Source organism: Nannobrachium achirus (assembly GCF_963921795.1).
Source record: "Nannobrachium achirus genome assembly, chromosome: 14".
Lineage (NCBI taxonomy): Eukaryota > Metazoa > Chordata > Actinopteri > Myctophiformes > Myctophidae > Nannobrachium > Nannobrachium achirus.
In genome coordinates, this window is record NC_137821.1 from 14,109,800 (window position 1) to 14,136,963 (window position 27,164).

The window sequence follows — 27,164 nt, forward strand, 5'->3', positions numbered from 1 at the left end:
TATCGTTACAATGTCTCCACGATATGCCTTTTCAGAGATATCGCATATATCGTGATACAATGAGGGAGCCTTATAAAAAATCCTGTTGAATTGTTAATACAGAGATTCATTGCAGAATTCATTTAAACCAGCATTTTGGTCCAAATCAGTAGTTCTCAAACTTTAAAATGTCAAGGTCTCCCCTTAAAGGAGCTATATTCAACTTTTTCATTGTAGGGCCGACACTTTGTTTACATCCTAGTCTATAGACTAGAATGTAAACAAAGTGTCGGTCTGACAATGGCCAAAATGATTATTTTAGGCTTTTTGTGGTCATTTTTGAATAGAAACACATATATGAAGCTTATTTTTTTATAAAATATTTTTCGAAACATTATTTTTATTTTAGCATCTGTTTTTCAAGAAAAAGTTGACTATAGCTCCTTTAACTCTGACCGTATACAAATGGAACCAAATGGACCTGTAAGGGTCCATTTGGTTTCATTTGTATAAAGCCAGAGTTACATACTTGTAAGGATCAATTTATAGAATTGAGAGTCCCTGGACTCCACTTTGAGGACCACTGGTCTAAATGGTCTGTTACTCGATTTTCTTTTAGTTTTTGTTACCTTGCAGGTGGTTGTACTGCATGTTAAGTAACTTGAAAAATAACCATAAAAAACAACATGAAAAAGATTGGTGATAAGATTGTGTATCGTGATACAGCTTGGAAAAATATTGTGATATTGTATTTTTCCATATCGCCCATCCCTAGCGGAGAGGAGTAAGGATGAGTCGGGCATGAAGGCTTTTAACATATTCACCGCCATGGACGTAGATTTACGTCAAGTCTAATCAAGCACTCGAGTGCCAAGGATGCATATATACGTACGTCATGTGGTCTTTTCAGTGGTTTACCCTAGATTGCACTCTTCCACACCCATGAATGATCCCAGGACTACAAATCACAGCTGTTATGTTGCTATCAGTGGTGCTCGAACCTTTTTCACGTCAAGGACCCCCAAAAATATATGTATTTGGCCGCCGACACACATATCAAAGTATGTATTATTCCAGGGAAAAACTGTCTAAAAATAACCTTATTCCTAAACTTAACCTCGCAAAAACTATGCCTAAACCTAAACTTTTTCCTAACCGTAACATCAGTAAAACTATGCCTAAACCTAACCTTATTCCTAGCCTTAACGTTAGTCATACGAATACAAGAATCCCAAGAACCACAGGGGACGGGCGATCTGCGGAAAATGAATGGCTGACTGTGATACACTGTGTTGTGTGTGACTTTAATTAGCCTCACCTGCCAGCTGCGCGGTGATCCCCTGGAACGGCAGCTGTCTGAACTCTTTGATGAGGGGCCTGAGCTGAGTGCAGCTGACCAGCTCGTGTTTGCCGTAGTCCAGCTCATAGACGGACACCAGGCCGTTGGTCAGGACGCCCTTCACCAACACACGGTGCCAGCTGCAAGGAGACCACGGGGGAGAAGGAAGACACACTCAATCAGAACATCACCGTTCTGCTTTTAACCCATTTAGGCCTAGAATTATTGAATGCTTTAAACAGTGAAAAATAGCAGATATACAAGCTCGCAGCGCGGCACTCATCTGCTATTTTTATAAGTCGTGAAAAGCGTGCAAATATTTGAATATATGTATTTTCAAAGCGAACGTTTGGAACTCAAATTTTGCTTCTGGGGGGTCCCTGGAACTAAATATTTTGAGATGGGGGTCCATGGCCAAATACATGTAATTTTGAGGGTCCTTCACATGAAAAGGTTTGAGAACCACTGACATAGTAGTCTCTCAAGAACAGACTAACTGAGCTCCAGTTAAGTGAAAAGGACCTTTTCTTTGACTTTTCTTTGCTGGCCAGATTGCTGACATAGAAACATAGGTTTTTCAAAAAAAAAAACTTAGAAGGATTCAAAAGACACTTGTAGAATTGGGTCAAAATTCAAATGTTCACGATTTTCTAAATGGGTTAAAGAGTGTCTTTGCAGCAGAGACAGTACCGCGTACATTATAATAACCATACACTGGAATGCCAAAAATGGTCGATAGGCTCTTTGCACAGGAGCCATATTGATAAGAAATTGGGCCTCAATTCCTTACTTCCTTCACAGGTTTTACCAGTGATACTAATGTAGGCTCTGTTACATTCTGGTCAAACAGAGTCAGTGTGCTGATATTGTGCATGTTGGCTCTCCGCATTTCATCAGTGAAATTGCATTTGCGTTTCGGCATTTAATTTTCATTCGCTCCTCAGTCCTCACCAGCAGACAGTGCGTGCGCTCGCTTCAGTGGCTTTGCTTGAACTGAAGCGTAGGATGAGAGCGAGTGAGGCGCTGTGCTGTTTTATAATGAATGAATACACATCCCGGGTTTCGGGGTAGGCGCTCCACAAACTCAAAACCCCAAACATTTGAAGGATTTTATAAACTCCCCCCGGGACAGGCCGGACAGCCCCCAAAAAGAGGATATGTCCAGGGAAAAGAGGGCGTATGGTCACCTTAGGCCAGTGGTTCTCAACCTTTTCAGGCCGCGACCCCCAAAATAATCATATTTTAACTGGGCACCCCCCCACCCTGACAAGCACTAAGAGTTGAGGCATTACATTTTGTATAACACAGTTTGATTGTGAAAATTGCTCACAATGCCTCGCAGCGCGAGGCGTTGTGACCATGTAGATCGTCTATTTTCACGATTTCTGCCTCTAATATTTGACAGTTTGGCCAATGTTTAATTTGTCATTTTAGATATTAAACCGTTCTTAAATTGTCACTTTAGAAATGTGTAGATACCCTCCAAACACTTAAATTTATGCTGGTTTGTTTACTGTTGTTGAGTGAGAAAACAATGTTGCACATTAAGTTAATCATCTGGGGACCCCCCAAAATAATTTTGCGACCCCCTAGGGGTCCCGACCCACATGTTGAGAACCACTGCCTTAAGGGCTGTCCATACTTCGACCGAAACCGAAGATTTCGGTCAAAAGGTCCTTTTCGACCATAAAATTATGTCCCTGGGGACTTCTGAAAAGCATTAGACCGAATGAGAGTTCGGAAATTTGCATGTCGGAAAACACAACACAACCGAATATTTCGGTCGAAGTATGGAGAGGCCTTTAGGCTACGGTGGAGTCTGAAGAGGTGAGTCTTCAGATTACGGCGGAAACCTCTTGTTTCCTGTCACAGAAACAATCCCCTCATGACACCCTCCAGCACACTCACTTGTTCTCCACCTTGGCAGCGTAGATGTGGTTCTTCTCGACGCTGAGGGGTTTCTCCTCCGTCTTGTTGTAGTAGAGGATCATCTCTCCCATCAGCACCACCAGCTTGTACATGTCCCTCCAGGGCTGCAGCACAAAGTGTCCCGGGTGGCAGGCCACCGACACGTAGATGTCCATGTTGTTGCCTGTGTGGAGCAAAAGGACACTTTATGAACTACAGCATGATCTTGAGAGCTTGTAGATCGGCTATTTTCACTGCTTCTTAAACATTTTGTTTTGTAAGTTATGGAATTTCTTAAGATTTTTCTTTTATTTCTTCATGAAATTACTGAGAAAAAAAAACATTGAAATAGTTCTTAATTCATCAAAAGGTTCTATTTGTACACTGCCAGAGTTAAAGGACAACTCTGTCCTAAATCACTTCTGTTTTGCCAAGTCCCGGAAAAGATGCCCTGTGATTGGCCAGTACAGTCACTTTGATTGGCCGAATCCTCGCCCCAAAACATTATTTATTAGATTGCGGTGGCTTGTGTGGGACAACCAAGGCATGGATGTGTTTGTAATGACAACTAGTAACAGATTCATGAAAAAGAAAATCACTTTTGAACCCATCAAATAGTGTAAAACCGATAGGCTTATACAGATCCTTCTAAAAAAAAATAGAATATTGTGTAAATATTTTTGAAACTTTCATATATTTCTTGAAACTTTCATATATTCTAAATACATTGGAAATTCAGTGAATTATTCCAAACCTTTTTTTGTAACAATTTTGATTGTATATGGCATACAGCTTATGAATATCAAAAGTCCATATTTCAAATATTACAATATTACACGAAACCACTCAAAACAAGGATTTATAATAGAAATGACAACCTTCTTAAGTCAGAGTTGCTTGAAGTCCAGTGGGAAGTCGGTTATGATTTGGGGTGCTAGGGCATCTGCAATGCTTTTTCACACAATATTCTAATTTTTCGAGAAGGATCTGTAAGTTTGAGAACCACTGTCTTCCAGTACCTGCTGGGGGAAGCTCTAGCAGAGGGGGCAGCTGGAGAGAGGGCAGGGGGGACGGAGGAGCTCCCGGTGGGGTAGCAGCCGTGTTGCTGCTGCCTCCTCCTCCTCCTCCACCTCCTCCTCCTCTGGGCCCAGGGCCGGAGAACACCCTCCGCACGTGAGCCTTGGCCGGGCTGGAGGTGGACGTGGGGCTGCCGTTGGTGGTGCTGGATGTCTTGGGGGAGCCGGAGGTGTCCGTGGAGGTCTTAGTGGGGCTGCGGAATTGAATGCGTTCAGAACGATATTTGCATACGGTATAAACGCATTTAAGGAGTAGTTCATTGATTCTCACACAAATGCATTTGGGTCCCCATCCAGGGCCTTGTATTTGGGTCCCCATCCAGGCCCATGAATTTGGGTCCCCATCCAGAATCAATGGGGGTAAATTTACTATAATATTTTTTTTTGTCTTAGGAATGCGACAATTACAAAAAAGTATTATTGAACTCAAGTCTCCATGGTGTGACTAATCAATAGAAAAAAGTCATTTTGGGGGTGAACTACTCCTTTAAGTACATGTTTGCAAGAACTAAAAATGTATTTTAGTTAACATTTTTAACCCATTAAGACCGGGAACAAATGCATCTGTGTCACGTAACCACTTCAACCATTATTTTGTCTACTTTGGCTATTCAAAAATAGCAGATAAAAGCTTGTGTATAAGCTTGAGTTTGTAGATCTGATGTTTAAAAAAAACATGTGAAAATATTTGAATATACATTCTTTTAAAGCAAACATTTTGTACTCAAATCTTTGCTTCTGGGGGGTCCCTGGAACAAAATAGCAACACACAGCAAAGGTTGTCGGGCCAAGGAATCGAATCCGCTGTCATGTTGCATTAGAGCCTATTTCTGGTATGCGTCTAAACTACTAAGCCATGGGGTGTTCTACTACTTGTGATTCTTTTACACTAAAGTGTTAGTGCGTCTCTGTAGTATGATCAAGTACAGTAGGGCGTTAACGTACAGGGGGGAAAACATCCACAAAAAGTCGAATATGGAGATAAGGGGTTTCCACCCGACAGCAACTCTATGTAAAGCACAGTAGCGCGGGAAAGGGGGGGCTACGGGGGCTACAGCCCCCCCTGGTGGCTGGTCAGCCCCCCCTGAGCCCCCTCCAGTCGCATGAGCAGACTCAGCGACATTACCGAGTTATAGAATAGTAAATCTTCGTCCCCCCGACTTTCGGCACCTCCGCGCGGTCCAAGAAGATACAACCAAGCGCTCCCTACCTCCTTGCCCAACCCTGGCCCCCATCGTTGTGCTTAGGTTGCTAGGGAAACGGTAGGTCTACCCGGAAGCAGTCTAGGTTTCAATCACAACGCGCGGTGCAGGCATGTAAACACAGAAACATGATTACTTTATGGTGGACTGTGTGTTTTGCTTCATTAAAGGAGATACACCATGCATTTAAAAAGTATTTATGTCATATTGTTTATGTCCCAAAAACGTTTTTCAAAAGATTTGAGGCTAAATTACCACTCCTGAATAGAGAGCCTCTCTCATTTTTGAATGGCTCTCAGAGCATTTTCAGCTGCAGTATAAAATTGGCCTGCGGGGGGGTGGCGCAGTTCTGCCGTTGTGTGTGCAGATATGCACCCCAACCAAACACTACACAAAAGGTCTTGCAAATAATAACAATTATATATATATATATATATATATATATATATATTTCATTTCGATAGTTATAGTTTTCTTTTTAACATATTGCAACCATTATAAACGGAATATTATTATCCAGCCATCTAGGCTGCATCTGAGCAGCTCCATGGGTTTTTAAGGGGTAATCTCAGGGTCACGCAAAGTTCAGTAGTTCACCCAACTGAAAGAGAAAGTTGTTGCAGCTGTCAGACTCACTCGGAGCATCGTTGTCCACAACAAGACTGGACTATAGCCTACTACAGATTAGAATAGTTGTTTAACAGTTTAACATGGTAGCGCGATCAGAGCAAGCAGAGGACATCATCAGAGGATCATCTGTTGTGAACTGATGAAGTATAAAAGACGGTGGATTGTTTGGATCCGAGCTAGCCTGCTAGCCAGTAGCCAAGGCTAATCTGCCTAGCGACGCTGCAAATGGATTATTTTTTGTTTAACGAGATACAGCAGATACCAGCTTGGTGAGTCCATATTTCCAATTCCTTTGATAGCAGCTACAATGGATGTGGCACTTGTGAAATGCTGTGTTTCTGCAACGTGCACACGTGGATATGTGTGAGCATACGTTGTCATGATAATTTGGCTGCTCAGGTTATTTAATATATTTTATTTTTTATTTTTTCACCTTGGTTTAACTTTTGAGCCACGCTGGCTGCTATGCAAATGAGCAGAAGAGGGGCTGGATTATTAAAATTAGGTCTGGTTTGGAGCTTCATAGGGGAGGGCAAATGGAGCACCCGTGGGATGCTTTTGCAGATCGTGACGTCCCATTCGGCAGCAAATCAGGACAGCCTGTTTTGAGCACCCGTGACAAGCTTTTAACTTGTGCCCTCCCAAAACCAGAGAAATACACAACGGTCAGAAATGGGACTTTGTGAGGATAGAAGATGCCAGTGGGACCCCAAAAAAAGGTTTTAAAATAGGAAAAGTGCATTTTCATGGTGTATCTCCTTTAATTTGCAACACATCACTTACCAAGGGATTATTGCATGACATCATGGACAGTTCATTCGCTATCAAGGATAAAGTGAGGTTTTAACAAGGTAAGAAGATTGACTTTATAAGACTCTCTCTTTATCTCTCCCGTATTTGCAAAACTGTCTGCCGCCGTGCAGACCCTAACCCTTTTCTGATGTGGGCTTTGCGCTGTAGTTTATTATTCTGCATGGCAGGGGGTTTTATATTTTTGAAACACACTGTTGGTGAAACAGAACAGGGCATTGTAGTGTGTGTGTGTGTGTGTGTGTGTGTTGCCTGTCTGTCTGTGGCTCCTTGCTATACCATTGCGTGGGGGGAAATCACCGACTGAAACCGTAATAAAAGTCCCGCGCGCACGGACGCGCGCGCATGCATGTCTCCAAGCTCAGCCCAGCCCACCCTAAGATTTATTAGTTCCCGCGCGCCTGGTAAAGCAGTAAGTACAGACAGCGCAGCAGAGAGACCTGTGGCTGGTGAGGAAGACGTCGGGCTGCTGCTTGAAGAGGTCCGACTGCGCCATCTGGTGGTTGAGACTGCGGGCCGGGTCGTGGAAGTTCTTGTCCGTGAAGAGGTGGACGTAGATGCAGTGCTTACTGTCGTCCACCTTGGCCACCTTGGGGGGGAGCACGAAAGTTTGGATTAGATGTTTGTTGGCCATTAGGGAATTTAAAACCGTCCACTGCTGTGTGTTAACATACTGCCATCTACTGACGTAAAATGGTATGACACTGCAGATAAGTATACAGCTCAAAGAAATGAAGGGAACAAAATGTTCCCTTCATTTATTTGAATTCATTTGAGTATAGTATACTGTAGTACTGCTCAACGAAAGCTCAAATAATTAAGGAACATTTTGTTCCCTTCATTTCTTTGAGCAGTATATTATTATTGGGAAGCTTTATGAACCAATAAATAAGAGGGGTGTCAATAATTTACATTAACACCAACGCCAAATATGATTCATACCACCACAATAACGTCTATATTCTTTAACAGAACTAAGATCCTGAGGATGAAATAGCTTGGTGTTGTTGTAATTAGCATAAAGCGTACCTTCATGCTACAGTCGGTGGTGTTGAGCACTTTCTCTCTGAGCCACTGGACGGCGTCGGGGGTCCAGGAGCCCACGCTGACCGCCAGGTCTGCAAGGCAGCACTTCACAGCCTAAAGATGAAAAGATAAAGAAAATGCTTCCATTAGCCCATTAATTAGACACACACACACGCGTCCCTGGGCTGGCTGCCCCGTTCCCTTCTTTGAAATCTTCTGGAGCGGTACTTTCCAACTCCTGCCATCCGTTTGTTATTTGTATTACAAGTAAGTAAATCAACATCAAACCCAAAAATAGCCCATCTACATACGAAACACAGTAAAAATGTACATCTTAAAATGTTGATTGAATGTTGATGAAGCAATACAAATGTGTTGGCTATTTTCAATGTTCTTCAACTAAGCATAAATCAGACATAACTCATTTTTTCAAATTAGAAGTAATATACAAGCACACTCACACAGACACACACACTCACCTGTGGCGGGATGGCCATGAGATCTCGCAGGAACTGTGGTGGGATCTCTCTGAGCTCAAACACCTCCACTGAAGCCTGGACGCCCAGGTCAATGAACTGGATGTCCAGCACTCTGCTGCCGTGCAGGTTGCTGATCTGCACGCAGAAGAGACCATCACAGACACAGACATAGTTATTACTTGCACAAGCAGAGCGTGCAAGTACTGTAGATAGATAGATAGATAGATAGATAGATAGATAGATACCTTTATTATCCCAAGGGGGAAATTCAGTCACCCAGAGTCACACAGCAGTTAAGGTTACAAGTTACAGGACAGTAAGAAAAAGAAAAAGGACTGTTGTGTACAGCCGAGCGACAAAAAATCAAACAAGAAAGAAGAATCAACAATACAGGAAAAGCAACCATACAGAGCAACTATAGGTTTAAAAAATATATATACAAATAAAGTGTCGAGATCAGTAGAAAAAGACACAACACAACAAAAGAATAGTAGTACCTAAAGTTTCTATAATGGATTGCAATTTTAAAGCACTTTTCTAAGCATATTGCAAACTCAAAGAACTTACAATGGTCCATTCATTCAAACATAAGGAATTACTTATCAACACAGTGCCAAAACATATACACATATATACATAGAAGAGTAAGTGTCTGCACCAAGACAATAATAATAATGCTTAGCCTAAAAAACCTAAAAAGTAATCGGCTGGGTATGTATGTATGTCGTTGTCTCCTATTGTTGAAGACCGTAGCCCTATCAGGGACCAGCATCTCTGGCAATGTCATCATTAACAGCCAATGAGGGATCAGCATTCCTGGAGATGCCACTGGTGATGTCAGCAGAGTTTGGTATATAAGAGCATTCCTGGTAATGTTTACATTAACAGCCAATTGAGGCCAGCAGGGCACACCTCGTTGCATGCTCTGCTGGCGCACAAGTGGGCTCATGTATGGCCTACTTGTGCACGAGGCTCAAGTTGGCACCTCGACAGAGTGCAGTTCTAATTTATAGATAGATTAGGGCAGGGGTCTCAAACTCAATTTACCTTGGGGCCGCTGGAGGCAGTCTGGCTGAGGCTGTGCCGCATGCACTAATAAAACAAATTAGTGCATGTGCACTAATTTGTTTATAAGATGAACAAGGACCCTGGTGTAAACAAGTTGTGTATAACTTTCCTCAGGTACATCCCCGAGAGCCATATACCACACCGTGATTGGTAGGTCCGTCAGCTCCGCACACAACACTGTAAACGTGCCATTCATATAAAACTGACGGGCCGCACTAACATTAAACTTTCATATTAAGGTGGGGGCCACAAAATATCGTCTCGCGGGCCGCAAATGGCCCCCGGGCTGCCAGTTTGAGACCACTGGATTAGGGAGATCAAAAGGCATCGGCCTCATTGATTGGCTAGAATATTCCATCGGCTTTGTGGATTGGTCAGACTTTACGTGATGTTTGGGCCACTGAACAATATAACTGGTGGCATGCTCACAGCAGACACTTAAGAAAGCAAAACTCAAGTAAAGCAATTTATTGCTTCTGGGAGAAATGTTTTGCTGGGCTTTGCAACATAAAAGAAGTGAGCGTAGATATCAAGTTTCTGTTGGGGTGGAACACCAACTGTACTCCTTTGGAAGAGACAGGGACTATGACCAGATTGAGGTTCACGTCTTCAACGCTGCGTCTTTATTCTGGAAGAAGATACCATCAGTAACCACTGGAAGAGAAGATCACCTCGAGGTTCCTTTCATGCGCTCGGGATACACAGCTGTGCTGGTGGAAGACACCGTCTACCTCTGGGGAGGATGTAGTTCAATATCACATCCAAATCTTAATGTGCTTTATGCATTTCATGTCGACACCCACAGATGGTTCAAGCCCAGGACTTCTGGGACAGTTCCGGTGGAGAGGGCCCGCCACTCAGCCTGTGTCTTGGGGAAGATCATGTATGTCCATGGAACATTCACCGTCCATGGAACATTCACCCTGGCCACCAATGATATCTACAAGTTGGACACCACGACAATGATCTGGTCTTTAATTAACGCCAGAGGCACTCCACCGCTTGCTTCATTAGATCTCTCAGGCACCATCATCGGGACAAAGATGTTTGTATATGGGGACTCACGGTGGGGCTGGGACTTCAACAACATCCGCGTGTTTGACACAGAGACCGACTGCTGGCTGGACACACCTTCGGCACAGCTTGGTCCAGAGGGACGCGGTAGTCATTCAGCCTTTGCCTACAATGGAGAGCTGTACATATTTGGTGGCAACAAAGGGAGCCAGTACCTCAAAGATCTGTGGAAATTCAATCCAGAGACCTTCTCCTGGAAGAAGGTTGAGCCCAAGGGAGAAGGCCCCGATATGAGGGCTAGTATGTGCTGTTGCACATTGGTGGGACATCGCATCATCTTTACAGGAAGAAATTATCTGAGCATCTTAGATTTAAATCCTACTCTGAAAACATTATGCAAGGTAGTGTTTATTCAGTACAGTCTGAAGTGGTCAGGACTCCCACACAACATCAGGTGGGAACTTTTAATCATGACTAACCAGGAGCACAGGTGTTAAAAAAGGGCAGATCTAAAAGCAACAACGACACATAGCGATGCATTGAGAGCTTGTAGATCTTCCATTATTTACCTAATTTTTCAAATATATAAATATATATATATATATATATATATATATATATATATATATATATATATGTCACGGTTTGATAGAGAAACAGTACGGTCGAGAAACGGAGCACTCGTCGTGCGGCACGGGGCAGAACAAGCGGTCGCCACAACAACGTCCTCCAGGCGGAGCCGCTCGATTGTCCACGACATTGCAAGCGGCGCGAAGGCCAGCGGACCTTGGTCCTGCTCTTCGCCCCCGAGCGCCGCAGGCGCGAGTGGCCGCGAAGAGCGGGCCAGGGCCGCGCGGCCGGCGGAGCGCCGCGCGAGTTACGAAGCCGTGGTGAATGCAATCGTTATATTTATGCCCAGGCCGTAAGGCCTGGGCAAGCCCACGATAAACGCCCTGTCCAAGTGACTACAATGGAGCGCTCCCTAGCTCATAGTAAGCTAATGGCTAAACACTGCCGAGCTAGGCTAGTAAATAAAGAAAGAGAGTCGCAAACGAGTGACGTCAGCGCCTTCACTAGTGAATGGCTGTCGTCGCCATCTGGTGGTGATTGGTGTGTGGTGAACGACAAAACAAGCGCTCTTACAATGAACGTACTGAGTTACCCAAACGTACTGTAACATATATATATATATATATATATATATATATATATATATTCTAGACCAGTGGTTCTCAACCTTTTCAGGCCGCAACCCCCCAAAATATTCATATTATTTGAACTGGGGAACCAGATAAACACTTGGAATTGTACTGTAGGAGTTGAGGCATTACATTTAGTTTGACTCCACAGTCCATAGATAAATATTTTGATAATAGCTGATTCTGAGCTTAAAGATCGGCTATTCTCACAATGTTTGTCTTTCTTATATTATTTGACAATTTGGCCAAAGTTTGACCGGTTTGTTGACTGTTTTGATACAGTAATGGTCTTTTTTATTTTTCTTTCTTTTTGTTGTTGTTGAGGTATTAAAAAGCCACTATTCTAGACAGCCGGCCCCTTCGGCACTGTGCCGTAAACACATTTAACGTGCTCAAACAGTTCTGGCATTCTTTTCTCATCATTTCCTGGCATCAGTATCTCACCTCTACACGGGACCATTTGCCTTTGTAGCGGGCCAGGCAGCCCTTCCCACAGAACGGTCTGGACACCAGGAACTCAGACGTCACCTGCAACAGAGGGTCATGTCATCAGAGTGGGACAGCCATAGCCTGATACTTCAGTCCGCACATCACCACCCCCTGTTGGTGGGTGGTGTGTAGTGTGGACTGAACCCGGAGATATTTTATTTTATTTCAAGCGCGCCTAAAGAGCGGGCGCATTGAATGGGCCAATTAGGGCTGTAGACTTGAGGCACGTGGTATGCTGGTCCGGTCCCAGCCCCCTCCCTTCGGAGCTGTTCTGCCCACGTGAGATTCCGTAGTGGACTCTGATTGGTGCTCTTCTGCCCACGTGAGCCGCTAGTGGACTCTGATTGGTCCGTGAAAACTGTCATGGCGGAGTCAGACTCGACTCGAATTATTTTAATAAACTATACAATAGTGCCGTTTCATTACGTTTTAATACCATTTTGCACTAACGTAAACATGCAGTCATATAATATGTTATGAGAAATAACGTATTTTTGTAATGTCACGCCATGTCGCCGTCGACGACACACGGGGCTGTGTGTGTGTGTGTGTATGTGTGTGTGTGTGTGTGTGTGTGTGTGTGTGTGACGTCAATAGGCTTTACCCCGCCCCCGCTGAAGTAGAATCTCCGTCCCCAGGCTCAGACTCAATCCCAAAACGAAGTGTGTGATTGAGTGTGTGATTGAGAAGAGTATATTTTATGTAAAAAAATATATAGATATATAGATATTATAGATATATAGATATACTATATGAACTGCTTTTGCTGGGAACCCCCTGTAGTAGACATACCGGTATCAGTGGGCAACTTTGATGATGGAGAGGGCCACAACATTTTCACACTCACTCCAGAGGGCCACAATGCATATACATACATGTAGCAAAAATAGCCGATCTACAAGCTCAAAACGCGTTGCAGTGCGATGCGTTTTGAGCTTGTAGATCGGCTATTTTTGCTATTTTTTAATGGGAATCCTAAAAAGTTACTTTTTTTCTTATTTTTTCTAAAAAAATCAAATGCATTTATATGTTCTTATGTTAACATTATGAACTTAAATACAAATACATTTGACATAAAAAATACAATAACATTTTCACACTAGTCATTTAGCTACTAATATAGACTGAGGTAATTTTTCCATGTTTGGAATTGTAACAGCTGAAATCAATGATATATCAGTACTCCAATATCAATCGTCTGTGTGAAGTTCATCATATTTTGGGGGATGTGTTGGTTACCATGGCTATGAACTAACAAGAATATATAGATATATTATTTTTAGTCGAGGAGCGTGGGAGATGCTGTATTCCAAAATGAATAGCACTGCTGCCCTAAACCTTTGTACAATTTATGAGCCCGTTACCGCAAAAATAGCCGATCTACAAGCCTCACAACGCGTCACGGTCGTGACAAGGACTAATTTGAATACAACCACAACTACTAGCCTTAAAGCTCATGCTGCCCTGCCAACAGATTAAGTGGCCTGGTCATGTCCTCACTCCCAGATTATCATCCTAATCTCAATCTGTCCACCACGCTGCCTGAGAGGAGCCCACACACGCACACACGCACACGCACACACACACACACACACACACACACACACACACACACACACACACACACACACACACACACGCACACTAACGCACTCAAACACAAGGCTGTTGTAAACTCTGTGTCTGAGTCCATCCATCCATCCATCTTCAACCACATAATGCCCCCTTCTGCTTTTTTTTTCTCGCCCTATTCTTTTCTTTTTTTTCTGCATTTGTATTGATGTTATCCTATGCTAAAGTACTCTGTTCTATCCGTCTGTCTTTCAATGTTATATGAGATACATAAAGTGGTTCCTGTGTAAATATGCCATACTAGGATCTTCTTTTAGTTGACCTTGTACCAGTGATTTGGGCTATCAAGAATCTGTACTTTTTCCTATTGCAAACTTCTAATAAATTCTTCAATCAATCAATCAATGCAGAGATGGTGGGGTCGACAGACCCAGCAGAGACCTCCAGATACTTCCCTCTCCAGGGAAACCTTGGCCACTTCATCCTGGGGGATATCTGAGGTGTGGATATATAATCCTCCCCGTCCCCATCTGGTCCTTGGTCTGCCCCGTGGCCTCCTCCCAGTGGGACGTGCCTAAAGAAGCACCTCCCTAGAGCAGGGGTTCCCAAACCTTTTTGTCTCAGGGCACCCCATAAATATATTTTTTAATTCCGAGGCACCCCTATAATTTGCACTCCCAGCACCTTATATTTATCGCATATCGTCGTCAGTTGGAAACCATGTCCAAAACTGTTCGTTTTGCATTTATCATCTATAAGATGTACTTAACTAGTGAAAACATCCGATCTACAAGCACACAACGCCTCGCATCGCGAGGCGTTGTGTGCTTGTAGATCTGCTGTTTTCACTAGTTTTGTGCGACGGTCTTGTATGATGAAGCAGGGCAAAAGACGTACACATTTGAAACTTGGAGATATGAGGTTTCTGCCCGACAGTGACGATATTTTAGTGATTATGTTGCGAGGGAAACGTTGAGATAATAGCCATTTTGGTTAGAACTAACTGAAAATAACTTTGTACTTTAAGTTTAAAATGATACTAAATATTTTTTCAAGTGTCCAGATAACCAAATATAATCAAATGATCTCGCGGCACCCCAGGGTGCCCCGTCACCCACTTTGAAAACCCCTGCCCTAGAGGGACACTCGGGAGGCATCCATACTAGACGCCCGAACCACCTTAGCTGTCTGCTTTCCACATGGATGAGCAGCGGTTCTACGCAAGTCTTTCCCTGGTGACTGAACTTCTACCCTATCTCTAAGAAAGATGCCAGCCACCCATCTGACAAAACTAATTTTGGACGCTTCTATCAGCAATCTTATTCTTTCGGTTATGGCCCCCACTTCAGGACCATAGTTGAGAGTATAGGAACAAAGATTGACCAGTATATCGAGTCAAGTCTCGATAAGCTCCTTTTTTCCCTGTGTGTGTGTAAAATAAACCTTCAGAGGTTAGATGCAGTGTGCTTGTAGATCGGCTATTTTCACTAGTTTAAATCATTTTTAAAACGATAAATCCGAAACAACAATTTTGGACATACAAGGTTTCCACCCGACAACGTTATGCAGCTTCGATCACTCTTCCATAGTAAACTAATTTATAAAAGTCTTAACTCCATGAGAACAAGGCATGTTTACGCCACATCGTATGTTGCTGTACATTCGATCAGTGGTGTATTTCAGTATTTCAGTGGTGCAGCGATGGAAAGCACAGAGTGCTGCTGACCTGCGAGTGGAAGTAGTTCTCCGTCTTCTCCAGGACGTCGTTGAGCTTGGCCAGGCCTCGACAGGGCAGCTGGCAGTAGATCGCCCCGTCTGAACACACACTGGTAATGTTCACGTTCATATAGGCACTGTTCACCTGAGGAGGGAGGGAGGGAGGGAGGGAGGGAGGGAGAGAGAGAGAGAGAAATGGCAATATTGAGCTGTCAAATACGGATCTATCATTTCATGATTATATCGTCGTTGTCGGGTGGAAACCTTGTATCTCCAAAACCGTTCGTTTTGTATTTATCATTTTAAAAACGATTTAAACTAGTGAAAACAGCAGATCTACAAGCACACAACGCCTCGCACCGTTTTCACTAGTCTTGTGCGACAGTCATGTATGATGAAGCAGGGCTTTACTTTATGAAAAAAACATACACATTTGAAACTTGGATACAAGGTTTCTACCCGACAGTGACGATATGCATATCATGAGGTTCCATTTGCACAGAGGGTTAAGGCCAAACTAGTCGCAACTCCTTGCCATAAGAACTATTTTGAGGCCATGTGACACCAATGCATCTCCTTGGAACTGCCACTGGGGATCATGGTTGCGAGTAGTTGAAGGAGTTGCATGTTGCAGGGAGTTGCATTGGTGTGGTCTGGCCTTTAGATCTTGGGACAGGACATTCAAAATGAAAGATCCTTAGTTTTGATGCGGTTGGATTCAACAAATAAAATATTTCTTATCAGCTTCACCTTGACCGGATATATTCTTTTTTCAAAACAGAGGTACAGTAGATAAGGTGATTAGTTAGTTGATTGATTGATTGATTGATTGATTAATCGATTAATTAGTGTGTGCTGACGTGAATGTGGGCTTACATGCTGGCACAAGTGCATACCTGTAAGGGGCTTTTCAGCATCTTGTCCTGCAGTGCTTTCATGCAGGCGGCGTTGATGTTGACGTCGTCGTCCTGCGACGTGTCGTACAGGACCACCAGCGGGGTCTGGCCTCGCTCCAGGATCTCGGCCAATAGGATCCTCCCGCTGGCCATGGCCTCGAACTTCTTCAGCACGGCTGGCTCCTGGCAGAACGGCGCCAGGCCTCAAGATCAAATGCACGCACGCACACACACACACACACACACACACACACACACACACACACACACACACACACACACACACGGTTGTCGTTTCAGCTAACAGTGAAAGGAAGTCGGGTCCTGATAAACAATGTATTGTTGCTCAACCTTCCTATTGTAGACTGTATTGTAAATCTCAGTCCTTCGGACAAGGATGTTAAGACTGTGTATTGTGCAGAGCAAGAGAATAACCAGAAACCAGTTCATTAGAGCTACTGTTACTATACAGTATGTAGTCACACAAAGGCAGCTTTCCATCACCGTGCCTGCACAGAGACTATGGACAGGCCAGCTGCATCTCAAGTCCTTAAATCAATCCTATTTCCTATTTCCTTGCTTGTATGTTAGTCCCTCCAATTGAGGAAATAGAGAAGAGGAGACGTCCCATTGGCCATTTCTGATGACAACATCACAGGTGATAGGCCAACTCCCAGTGGGCGGGACTAACATACAAGGAAATAGGAAACAAGTGAAGGAAATAGGAATAATTTAAGGACTTGAGACCGGGCAGAGTGAGTGAGTGAGTGAGTGAGTGAGTGAGTGAGTGAGTGAGTGACTAGTCAGACTGACTAGTCTGTCTGTCTGTCTGTCTGTCTGTAAATCAAACTCACCAGCTAGTTTACACTTGGTAGCCTGGAAAGGCAGCTTGAAGAACTTCTCATGAAGGTCAAACACTTTGGCTTTGCTGATGACCTCTGAGAAGCCATGATCCACGTAGTAAACCTACAGTAAACAGTTACAAACACACAAATATACATGTTTTGTGTTCATACAATATTATTTAGGGGCGGCCATAGCTGAATGGTTAGGGAGCCCGCCTGGGGAAACAGAGCCCCGGTTGTCCCAGGTTCGATTCCAGGCCAGGCAAGCAATGTCGACGTGTCCCTGAGCAAGACTCTTAACTCCTAATTGCTCACACGCTCCTTGTGGGCAGCGAATCAGCTGGTTGGGCTGAACATACTGAATTTCCCTTGCGGGAGGAGTAGGTAACTATTATTATTATATCCCCTGCCGCATTGCTTTTCAACTCCATGTCATGTGACTGACAAAGGAATGCAGATGTGCGTTCTCACTCCCAATTCGTTGACGTGCTAGTAAAAAATATAAATAAAATTATAAGGCAGGTGTGCCTTCAGAAGTTGACTTGAGCCTGGCGAGGACACGCCCGAGCAAGGCAATAACCATGTGCGATGTCTGCCTCTGTGTGAGAAAGTATTGATATGACTATTTATGACTCAATCAGGAATGGGTTTCTTTCTTTCTTGACAAATAATACCTTAAAAAGATAGTCCCCCAACAAAATGACTTTTTTCTAACGATTACTGTCTCCATAAGGAACAAAGCAGGCTCTTTGTGTCTCCATAGGGAACCACTGCTGGTCATCAAATATTGGCTTAGAACTATGTCATTAATATACCTAATATAGTTGTTGTGTGGAAATAAGAAAAAAGTCACCCGCCTCCATGTCTATCTAGGTCGTCCTCAGACGAGCCCTCCATCGTTGTTTCCAGTCATCTCGGTTCTCCATACATCTGGCCAGCTCATTGGTGTTCTGTGTCCCTACGTCTTCCTTGAGTATGTCCACGTATGTTTTTGTGGGACGTCCTCGCGGCCGGTGCCCGTGTGTTGGCTCCCACAGTACCAATTTGCTGGCTGGAAGCTCCTGGTGTCTTTGGCAGTGTCCTGCTAGTCTCATTCTTCTGGTGGCAATTTTCTCGCTTACCTTTGGTATTCCCTCATACAGGCTCTCGTTTGTAACATGTGCACTCCTGTTGATGTTGAGTACTGCACGCAACATTCTAGTGTAGCACCCGTCTAGAGACTTCTGCAGGGTTGGCTTCAGGGTCCAGCATTCACTGCCATAGAGGAGAACAGACTCCACCGTTGCAAAGAAGAAGCTAAGTTTGATTTGGCGGGGGAGGTTAGAGTTCCATACACTGTTCATGCCGTTCAGGGCCCTCCAAGCGAGTGCCTTCCTTACTTTAAGGTCTTTCTCAGTTGAGTCGACCCATGCGCCCAGGTACTTGAAGTCCTTGACTTCCTTCAACACAGCTCCTTCTGTTGTTGTCAGAGGTGAGTGATCAGGTAGGTTATAGGTGATAACCTCAGTTTTCTTAGCGTTTAGCCTGAGACCAACTTTGGCACACTCTATCTCCACCCTGTTCAGGAGTTCTTGTGCTTGTTCCATGCTGTCGGAGAGCAGGCTGATGTCGTCCGCATAGTCCAGGTCTGTCAGAACTACTGCGGGATGCCGTCTTGACCTCCTTGGTGTTAGCGTGAAGCCAAGCTCTTGTTCCCGTCCCCCTATGGCTTTCCTGAGCGCATAATCTAGAACTATGATGAAGAGGTAGGGGGCTAGGGTGTCTCCTTGCATTACCCCAGCTCGGATGTCAAACACCTCACTGCTGCCATCTGGGGTCACCACTTTGGCCCTTGTTTTTGCGTACATGGTCTCGATAGCCCGGAGAATGTTGGGAGGGACATTGTAGGCCTCAAGGATCTTCACCATCTTGCTTCTGTGGATAGAATCAAAAGCCTTTTTGAAGTCAATGAAGCACAGTACAGCTGCTAGGTTGTTCTTTTTCACCTCCTCTATTAATCTCCTTAATGCCAGGATCTGTGCTACGGTTGTTCTCTCCTCTCGAAAACCATTTTGGTTCTCTCTCAGGTGAGGGTCGATGGCATGCCGTATCCTGTTCAGTATCATTCGGTTGAAGACCTTAGCAGTGATACATGTCAGGCTGATGCCTCTGTAGTTGTCTGGCTTTGAGAGGTCTCCAGCTTTAGGCACCGGGATGATATTAGACAGAGACCATATTTCAGGTTGCTTGTTGTGCTGTAGAGCATTGTTGCAAAAGTCTAGGATGAGGTTGTCTAGGTCGCAGTTCTTCAAGACCTCTGGGGGTATGCCATCCGGCCCAGCACTCTTTCCCTCTCTTAGGGTGGATTTTGCCCTGGCGAGCTCGCTGATTGTGAAGGGTCCATCGTCGATGTTCAGGCCCTGGAGGACTGTCGGTATATTTTCCTCCTCTCCCTCTTCCACTGATGTTCCCAGGAGCCTCTGGAAGTGGTCGAACCATGTTGCCACCCTCTCCTCTGGACTGTGTCCCTCCACCTGGCCCTCCTTGGCCCTCTTCCGCCCTGTCATCTCATTTATTACCTTCCAGGCCTCCCCGTATTGCCTTTCACCTTGCGCTGCCTGCACTCTTCGCACACTTTCCATCACTTCTTCCCCTTTGATGGCGTCGTAGGTGCTGAAGAGAGACTGTTTGGCCTCGTTCAGTGTCTCGCGACCCTCCTCTGTTGGTTCACGCTCAAAGTTGAGTCGTGCTTCCTCCATCCTGCCTCGTGCTGCTACAACCTTCGGGTGTCTGGACCGTGGTGGTGCTCTTACTCTGTTCAGCACTGGCACGCACAGTCTGGTCGCCTCCTCATTCGCTGTGATGAATCTCCCATATTCACGGCTGGGCTCCTCTCCCCTATCCAGCTGCCGAAAGCGCTTCCTGACTTCCTCCGAGTACCTGGTTTGGAGGCCCGGATTGGTCGTGAATGCCTTCCAGTCATGCCGAATCTTGGGGCTTGGCTTGGGGACCCTGAGGCTCAGTCGTACCCTCATGGAGACCACACGGTGGTCAGAGCCTACAGAGCTGAACGTGCTGTATGGCTCAGCGTTCAGGATGGAATTCCTCCACTTTTGCCTCACTAGGATGTAGTCCAACTGGTATAGCCTAGGTAGCTCCCCAGGCCTTGAGGCTCGGTCTCTGAAAGTCCATCTCTTCCCTGTTCTCTTTCGGAACATGGTGTTCGCTGCCAGGAGCTGGTGTTCCATGAGAAGGGCTTTGAGGTATGTGCCGTTGCGGTTGGTAGACTCATGGTATGGGAATGGTGCATCCTCCTGTCCAATCCTGGCGTTGAAGTCGCCAAGGATTGCCAGGAAGTTGTGCGCTGGGACACCACGGACTGCTTCTGTGAGGTCCTCATAGAACTCCTCAACCTTCTCAGGTAGTGCCGTGTTAGTGGGCGAGTACACCACTATGACTGTTGTTACTGGGTTACCTGCAAACTCAGCTATGAGGATCCTTTCAGTGTGCTTGTGTACCCGTCGGAGAGCTCTGCGCGCCAGAGAACCCAGCATTATTCCCACACCCCCTGTTGCAGCCTGGGCCCCGTTTCGCCCCGCAGATGCAGTGATGAACGTGCGTTTCTCTACTTGGTGGTAAACTATCTTGTCGCCAGTGTGGACTCTTCTGTGTTCCTGGACTCCCAGGATCTCTACCCCCTGTTCTTCAGCACAATGTGCCAATTCCACCAGTCTAGCTTCTTCTCTCACTGTGCATGCGTTGAAGGTCCCCATTACAAATGGTCTCCGACAACGCATGAGTGCATTGGATGGGATGCTGTGGTCAGACAGAACCCTCCCTCGTTCCCGTGGGTTTGAGGCCCTGTCGTCATGATGTCCTCCGGAAGGAGGACCAGCACCACCATCCGCCGCGATGCTCCTGCGGACTCCCGCCGCTGGAAGTATAGGATTTGAGATGACTTTGTTCTTCATGGTTGGCTTTTCAATGCTAGTTAAGGACTGTGGGGTCGCAAATTCTCACAGTCCTGGTTTTTACCTCAGAGTGACCTTCTCCTAGGTGGGTTGCCTACCATGGCTAAGAGCCCCACCCGCCCCGACTGATAGCTCAGATTGCCGGATCTGAATGGTGCACATGCTGATGTTTTAACTCACTGAATGGTTCTAATTCTAAAGTAGTTGTAACTAAATACAGTTCTAAAGTTTCGAAGTGTCTACCTGAGCCTCTCCCTGTTGAGTTCCATCAAGCTGTGTGCTCCATTGTTCCTTTCTGATCCATGAGTGTCTGTGTGTGGCCACTGTCTGCCCTTAAATGCATGTTGAGATGCATAGTAGGGGGAGTGACAAGTGGTGAGCACAGCCAATCAACTGAGCCAGAGGTGATAACAATGTAGTGCCAGCCAAAACCCCCCAACAGAAACCAACCTAAAATCTAAAGTAGTTGTAACTAAATACAGTTCTAAATTTCAAAGTGTCTACCTGAGCCTCTCCCTGTTGAGTTCCATCAAGCTGTGTGCTCCATTGTTCCTTTCTGATCCATGAGTGTCTGTGTGTGGCCACTGTCTGCCCTTAAATGCATGTTGAGATGCATAGTAGGGGGAGTGACAAGTGGTGAGCACAGCCAATCAACTGAGCCAGAGGTGATAACAATGTAGTGCCAGCCAAAACCCCCCAACAGAAACCAACCTAAAATCTAAAGTAGTTGTAACTAAATACAGTTCTAAATTTCAAAGTGTCTACCTGAGCCTCTCCCTGTTGAGTTCCATCAAGCTGTGTGCTCCATTGTTCCTTTCTGATCCATGAGTGTCTGTGTGTGGCCACTGTCTGCCCTTAAATGCATGTTGAGATGCATAGTAGGGGGAGTGACAAGTGGTGAGCACAGCCAATCAACTGAGCCAGAGGTGATAACAATGTAGTGCCAGCCAAAACCCCCCAACAGAAACCAACCTAAAATCTAAAGTAGTTGTAACTAAATACAGTTCTAAATTTCAAAGTGTCTACCTGAGCCTCTCCCTGTTGAGTTCCATCAAGCTGTGTGCTCCATTGTTCCTTTCTGATCCATGAGTCCATGTGGAGGACTGATTGTGGGGGTCATGTGATCAGTGACATCATTAAGATACTCTTTGGCTTTCAGAGTACATCTTCATGATGTCACTAATCACATGACCCCCACAATCACTCATTTTCAATGATGAAAATGGGTGGCATTCCCCTTTAACCTGACGAGTGCTTCACAACACAAGTGCTGATGATCGGTGTTTTCACCTGTGCCCCTCTGAGGCCTCCTCACCTTGACCTTGTCTGCCAGGACCTCGCAGACCTGTGCCCTCAGTATCTCGTCCTCCTCCTCTGCCCGCACGGCGGCCAGCTGGCCCGAGGACAGGCTGGCGGGGCTGCCCTGCTGACCGCTGCTGTAGAACTCCCTCATGTCGTCCTCCATGCGCTCCTGGGCCTGAGAGTACTCCTCACCAATGTACCTGAGAGAGAGAGAGAGAGAGAGAATGGAACTATTGTAACCAGGGGCGTCACAAGGGGGGGGAAAGTGGGACTGAGTTACTAGGGCCCAAGGTGGAGGGGCCCTAGTAACTTTAGCTATTGAAAAATAGCAGATCTACAAGCTCACAGCGCAGCACCGAGTGCCACGCTGCAAGCTGTATTTTTGAAAAAGTCGTGACGTTTGTAACTCAGATTTTGCTTCTGGGTGGTCCCTGGAACGAAATATTTTCAGATGGGGGTCCGTGGCCAAATAAATATCATTTTGGGGGTCCTTCACATGAAATAGTTTGAGAACCACTGACATAGTAGCCTCTCAAGAACAGACTAACTGAGCTCCAGTTAAGTGAAAAGGACCTTTTCTTTGACGATGGCCAGCCAGATTGCTGACTTAGAAACATAGGTTTTTCAAAAAATCTTAGAAGGATTCAAGAAGGATTATAGAATCGGGTCAAAATTCAAATTCTCATGATTTTTCAAAAATAGCAGATCTACAAGCTCGCAGCGCGGCACTCGGTGCAGCGCTGTGAGCTTGTATGCTATTCTATTTATGCTATGCGCTATGCTATGCTATTTTTCAGTAGTTAAAGCATAAAATAATAATGCACCATAATGTGTACCCGTTCTGAATGGGTTAACCATAAATAAAAAATAGTAATAGTAATAGAGTAATAGTAAGCGCGCACGCGCGCACCTGAGGATGACTCCGTTGGTGTTGGCCGCCTCCACCACCAGCACAGAGGGGTACTCCTCGCGGGGGATGTGCAGCGGAGGCACGGCCTGGTTGCTGAGCCTCCTGCCCAGCTCCCGCCTGGCCCTCAGCTCCTCCTCGCCAACCCCCTCGCCGCTGTTGCAGTTGTCGTCGTCCTCGGCGGCCCCGGGGCCGCTCCTCTTGTACAGGATGGCCCTCTTGGGGTTGTCGGGCATGGGGTAGTCGATGGTGCAGATGTCAGACAGGAGCTGCAGGTTCTCCAGGACGTGACCGGGCAGTTTGGTCTTATGAAACACACATGAAATAACACCAAATACGTTATTAAAGGACGACTTCAACCATTTTCATATAATTGGTCCTCAGTAATGCTCATTATAATATGATTATTTTCTTCTTCTCTGTCTGTGTCTCATTTTATGTTTTATTAACGTGAGAACAATGGCTTCTATTAACTCATTGAGTGCCAATCCCGAACTAGTTCGACTTTATTAGCGTATCGCAGAGTGCCGATCCCGAACTAGTTCGGCTTTTAAAAAAAAAAAAAAAAGAAAAAAATTGAAAAAATTGAAAAAAAAATGTTTGATTTTTTTTTTTTTTGGACCCCATCAAATCTAGTGAACATGATTTCAATCGCGATTTTGCATGTTCCACCCCCATACAACCCCATCTAACATACAGGGCAGCCATGTTTGTTTACATAACATGTAAAACATAATGGCGATTATCTCAAGAATGCCTGAACGGATTTCCAATCGGATTTTTTTGTTTGAAAGCTGTGAACAAACTGCACAAATCCACTCCAATGCAATCCAGGATTGCATTGGATTTTTTAGAGCTCATTCTTCTCTGTTTTTTTCCCATGCATGAGGTGTGCAAGGTTTAATCATGGCTAAGTTGACGAAAATAAGGCTTCTAAAATGCTTGGTAGCCAATAGCTAACTTCAAGCTAACTTCATCCTCTTCCTGTACATGCACAAAGGAAAGTGTTCAGGCAAGTCATGGCTGCAGGGCTTCTGCATATACCAGCATATCTCTATGGGATTTTCTATGGCCACTGGGCGCCCTCTAGTGGTGACTAGGGTGGCACTCAAAGAGTTAAAGCATGGAAATTTTCCAGGAATAGCAAGCCTGCAGTTTCTATTAGCTTGGATTTCTCATCGATGATGATGACATGGCGGGCTGGATTCCGTACTATCCACAGCCCTCCTCTGAGACATAGACAGGGTAGACAAAAATGGTACCATTTCTTTACAATTATTATAATAAAAAAAGGTTTTAGGCTTTTTGAAACACATTGGCCGCCTATAACGCGTCATTTGATATCCAGCGCTTGGCTGCTGTGTTAAATAAATACAAACGTCGTCTACTGACTTTGTAGGTGTCCTGGAAGAGCTTGGGCAGCGCGTGCGCCCACAGGCCGTTGGAGTACTTGAGCAGCAGCTCCTCCAGCTTCTGCCTCAGCTCCGGGCACAGGGTGGCGGTGGAGGCGGCGGCGGGGGAGGAGGGGGGGCTGGGTGACGAGGAGGGGGAGGAGGGGTGGGAGGAGACGGGGGAGCCGGAGGCCAGTGGGGAGCGAGAGGAGGAAGGAGGAGGAGGAGGTGGGTGGTGGGAGGCGGAGCCTGTGGTGCGGGGCGGCGGGGTGGTGGGAGGTCTCTGCGGGGCGGGGGACCCCAGCGAGGGGGAGGGGGAGGGGAGGGCAGAGGGTGCGCGCCCCGCCGCCCCGTGCTGCTCCTTGGCGGGGTAGAGCAGCAGCTCAGAGGGGTTGCTGCTACACGGCTTCTCTACCTGAGAGGGAGAGAGAGAGAGAGAGAGAGAGAGAGAGAGAGAGAGAGAGAGAGAGAGAGAGAGAGAGGGAGGGAGAGAGAGAGGAGACAAGGTTATGATGGGAGTTAAGCCCCTATCAGAGTCTGCGGTGAAGAGCCTATCACCGCAAATTTTAGGTGTAAAGCTATCCACCAAGTGAGAAAACAAGTGGAGGCCATCATAGTCAGTCACGGTGAAGTCCTATCATTGTGACTGACTGGTCTCTCTAGATCGACCAATCAGTGAACGGGGTGATGTGCCCGATCTGTCTGAAAGCAAAAACAGAGAGATGTGTCGGGGTTCGCGGTGGATAGCTCTTCACCGCGAGTAATGACATAATGTTGTAGTTTTATGATTTAAAAACACTACACCGCGGTGGATAGCTTATCCACCGCGGTGCCTACTATGATAGGGGCTTTAGTCATCTTGGGGAGGGGGAGAGACCCCCCAGTTAAAGAAGTAGTTCACCCCCAAAATGTTTTTTTTTTCCTATCGATTACACTTGAGTTCAATAACATGTTTTAGTTTTTGTCGCATTCCTAAGACAATAATTTGAGGAGACTCATTGTGAGGCCCATTGCTTCCGGATGGAGACCCAAATACATTTGGGTCTCCATTCGGAATCAATGGGGGATTGGGGGTACAGTTATTACAATCAAATTATTGGCTTATGCGACAAAAACTAAAAAATATTATTGAACTCCCCATGGGGTGAGTAATCGATAGAAAAAAGGTCATTTTGGGGGGTGAACTACTCCTTTAAGGTTTTTACACACTAGGGTCATGACTCAAGACCGATCAATGATAGAAAAGGACATTCAACTTTTATCCCTTTAAGACCGGAGGCCGATTCTACGAATGCCTTCTAACTCAGTGGTTCTCACACTTTCAAAGATTTTTTTTCAAAACTGTTAAAAGATTGCAGATGTACGAAGTGAAGCGCTGTGATCTTGCATATCTGGTATTTTTGAATAGCTAAGCTTTCCCAGTTTTAATTGTTACCAGAAACTGCTTTTGACAGGCTGTATAGGTTAAAATGGAGATCATGTCCAGACAACGTTGGCGCTAGCTTAGAACTGTTCAGACGCCAGTTTCCTTGGCGTTGCTATAACGACCAGCAGCTCCAAAGGGAAGGGGGTACAATGAAGGGGGTCCAGTGCAGCGGAAAACCAAAGTAAAACCAATAAAGGAAAGAAGAGGCATGGCGAGCCTGGACTACGTATGGTAAAGCGATTTAATAACCCATTTAGACCTGAGGCCGGTTTTAAGAAAAATGTGTTGGCTATTCAGAAATAGCTCAGAATTAGTAATTTCCTGCTTGAATAATATAATGCTTTTTAAAAATTTGTATAAATATTCTCTATCTGGGGGTTCCTGGAACAAAACATTTTCAGATGGGGGTCCGCAGCCAAATATAAATCAATTTGGGGGTCCTTGACAAACACAATTACACAAAATGCTTTCCAGTATAGGCCTATAATAGGGCATAGCAGTGGCGGAATTCTGGTTCCAAGAAATTTAATATTTCATTTTATGATATACTATATTTAATGTTTTGCGGTTTTCAGATATTGTTTTCACAGAATCAAATGTTTTATGATTTCATGAATCACCAGGATCCTGGATGGCTTGAGTCTAGGCTTAAAAATGTAAAATAATTGATTGATATTTTTTGGAGATCTTTGTGGGAAACATGAATGGGGTCTGGAACGATGGAGCCAGAAAATGACCACCACTGCTATGCCATGGCCTATAACGGGGGTCTTCAACAGGGGGTCCTCCAAATCTTTGTGTGATAGAAACTTTTTTTTCTCCTTTTTTATATTAACCACTTGAACCCTATAGCGTCCATATTCGGAGAACTACTACTACTACTACTACTAAAAGAGCAGACTAAGTACAGAGTGAAAGGTCAAGTTTTAGAAGTATTGAC

General features: G+C 45.2%; 1 protein-coding gene across 1 annotated transcript in view; it reads right to left on the minus strand.

Annotated features, from left to right (window-relative positions):
- Positions 1 to 27,164, minus strand: part of tdrd7b (tudor domain containing 7 b) — a 52,724-nt gene that overhangs the window by 1,465 nt on the left and 24,095 nt on the right. The window contains exons 7-19 of the mRNA XM_080742162.1: positions 24,800 to 25,213; positions 23,411 to 23,712; positions 22,514 to 22,700; positions 17,258 to 17,369; positions 16,404 to 16,606; positions 15,518 to 15,652; positions 12,175 to 12,258; positions 8,450 to 8,584; positions 7,974 to 8,084; positions 7,385 to 7,533; positions 4,246 to 4,496; positions 3,227 to 3,410; positions 1,298 to 1,458 (exon numbers count right to left, since the gene is read on the minus strand). Of these exons, the coding sequence (XP_080598288.1) occupies positions 1,298 to 1,458; positions 3,227 to 3,410; positions 4,246 to 4,496; positions 7,385 to 7,533; positions 7,974 to 8,084; positions 8,450 to 8,584; positions 12,175 to 12,258; positions 15,518 to 15,652; positions 16,404 to 16,606; positions 17,258 to 17,369; positions 22,514 to 22,700; positions 23,411 to 23,712; positions 24,800 to 25,213 (2,428 nt within the window). The remainder of the gene's footprint in view (positions 1 to 1,297; positions 1,459 to 3,226; positions 3,411 to 4,245; positions 4,497 to 7,384; positions 7,534 to 7,973; positions 8,085 to 8,449; positions 8,585 to 12,174; positions 12,259 to 15,517; positions 15,653 to 16,403; positions 16,607 to 17,257; positions 17,370 to 22,513; positions 22,701 to 23,410; positions 23,713 to 24,799; positions 25,214 to 27,164) is intronic.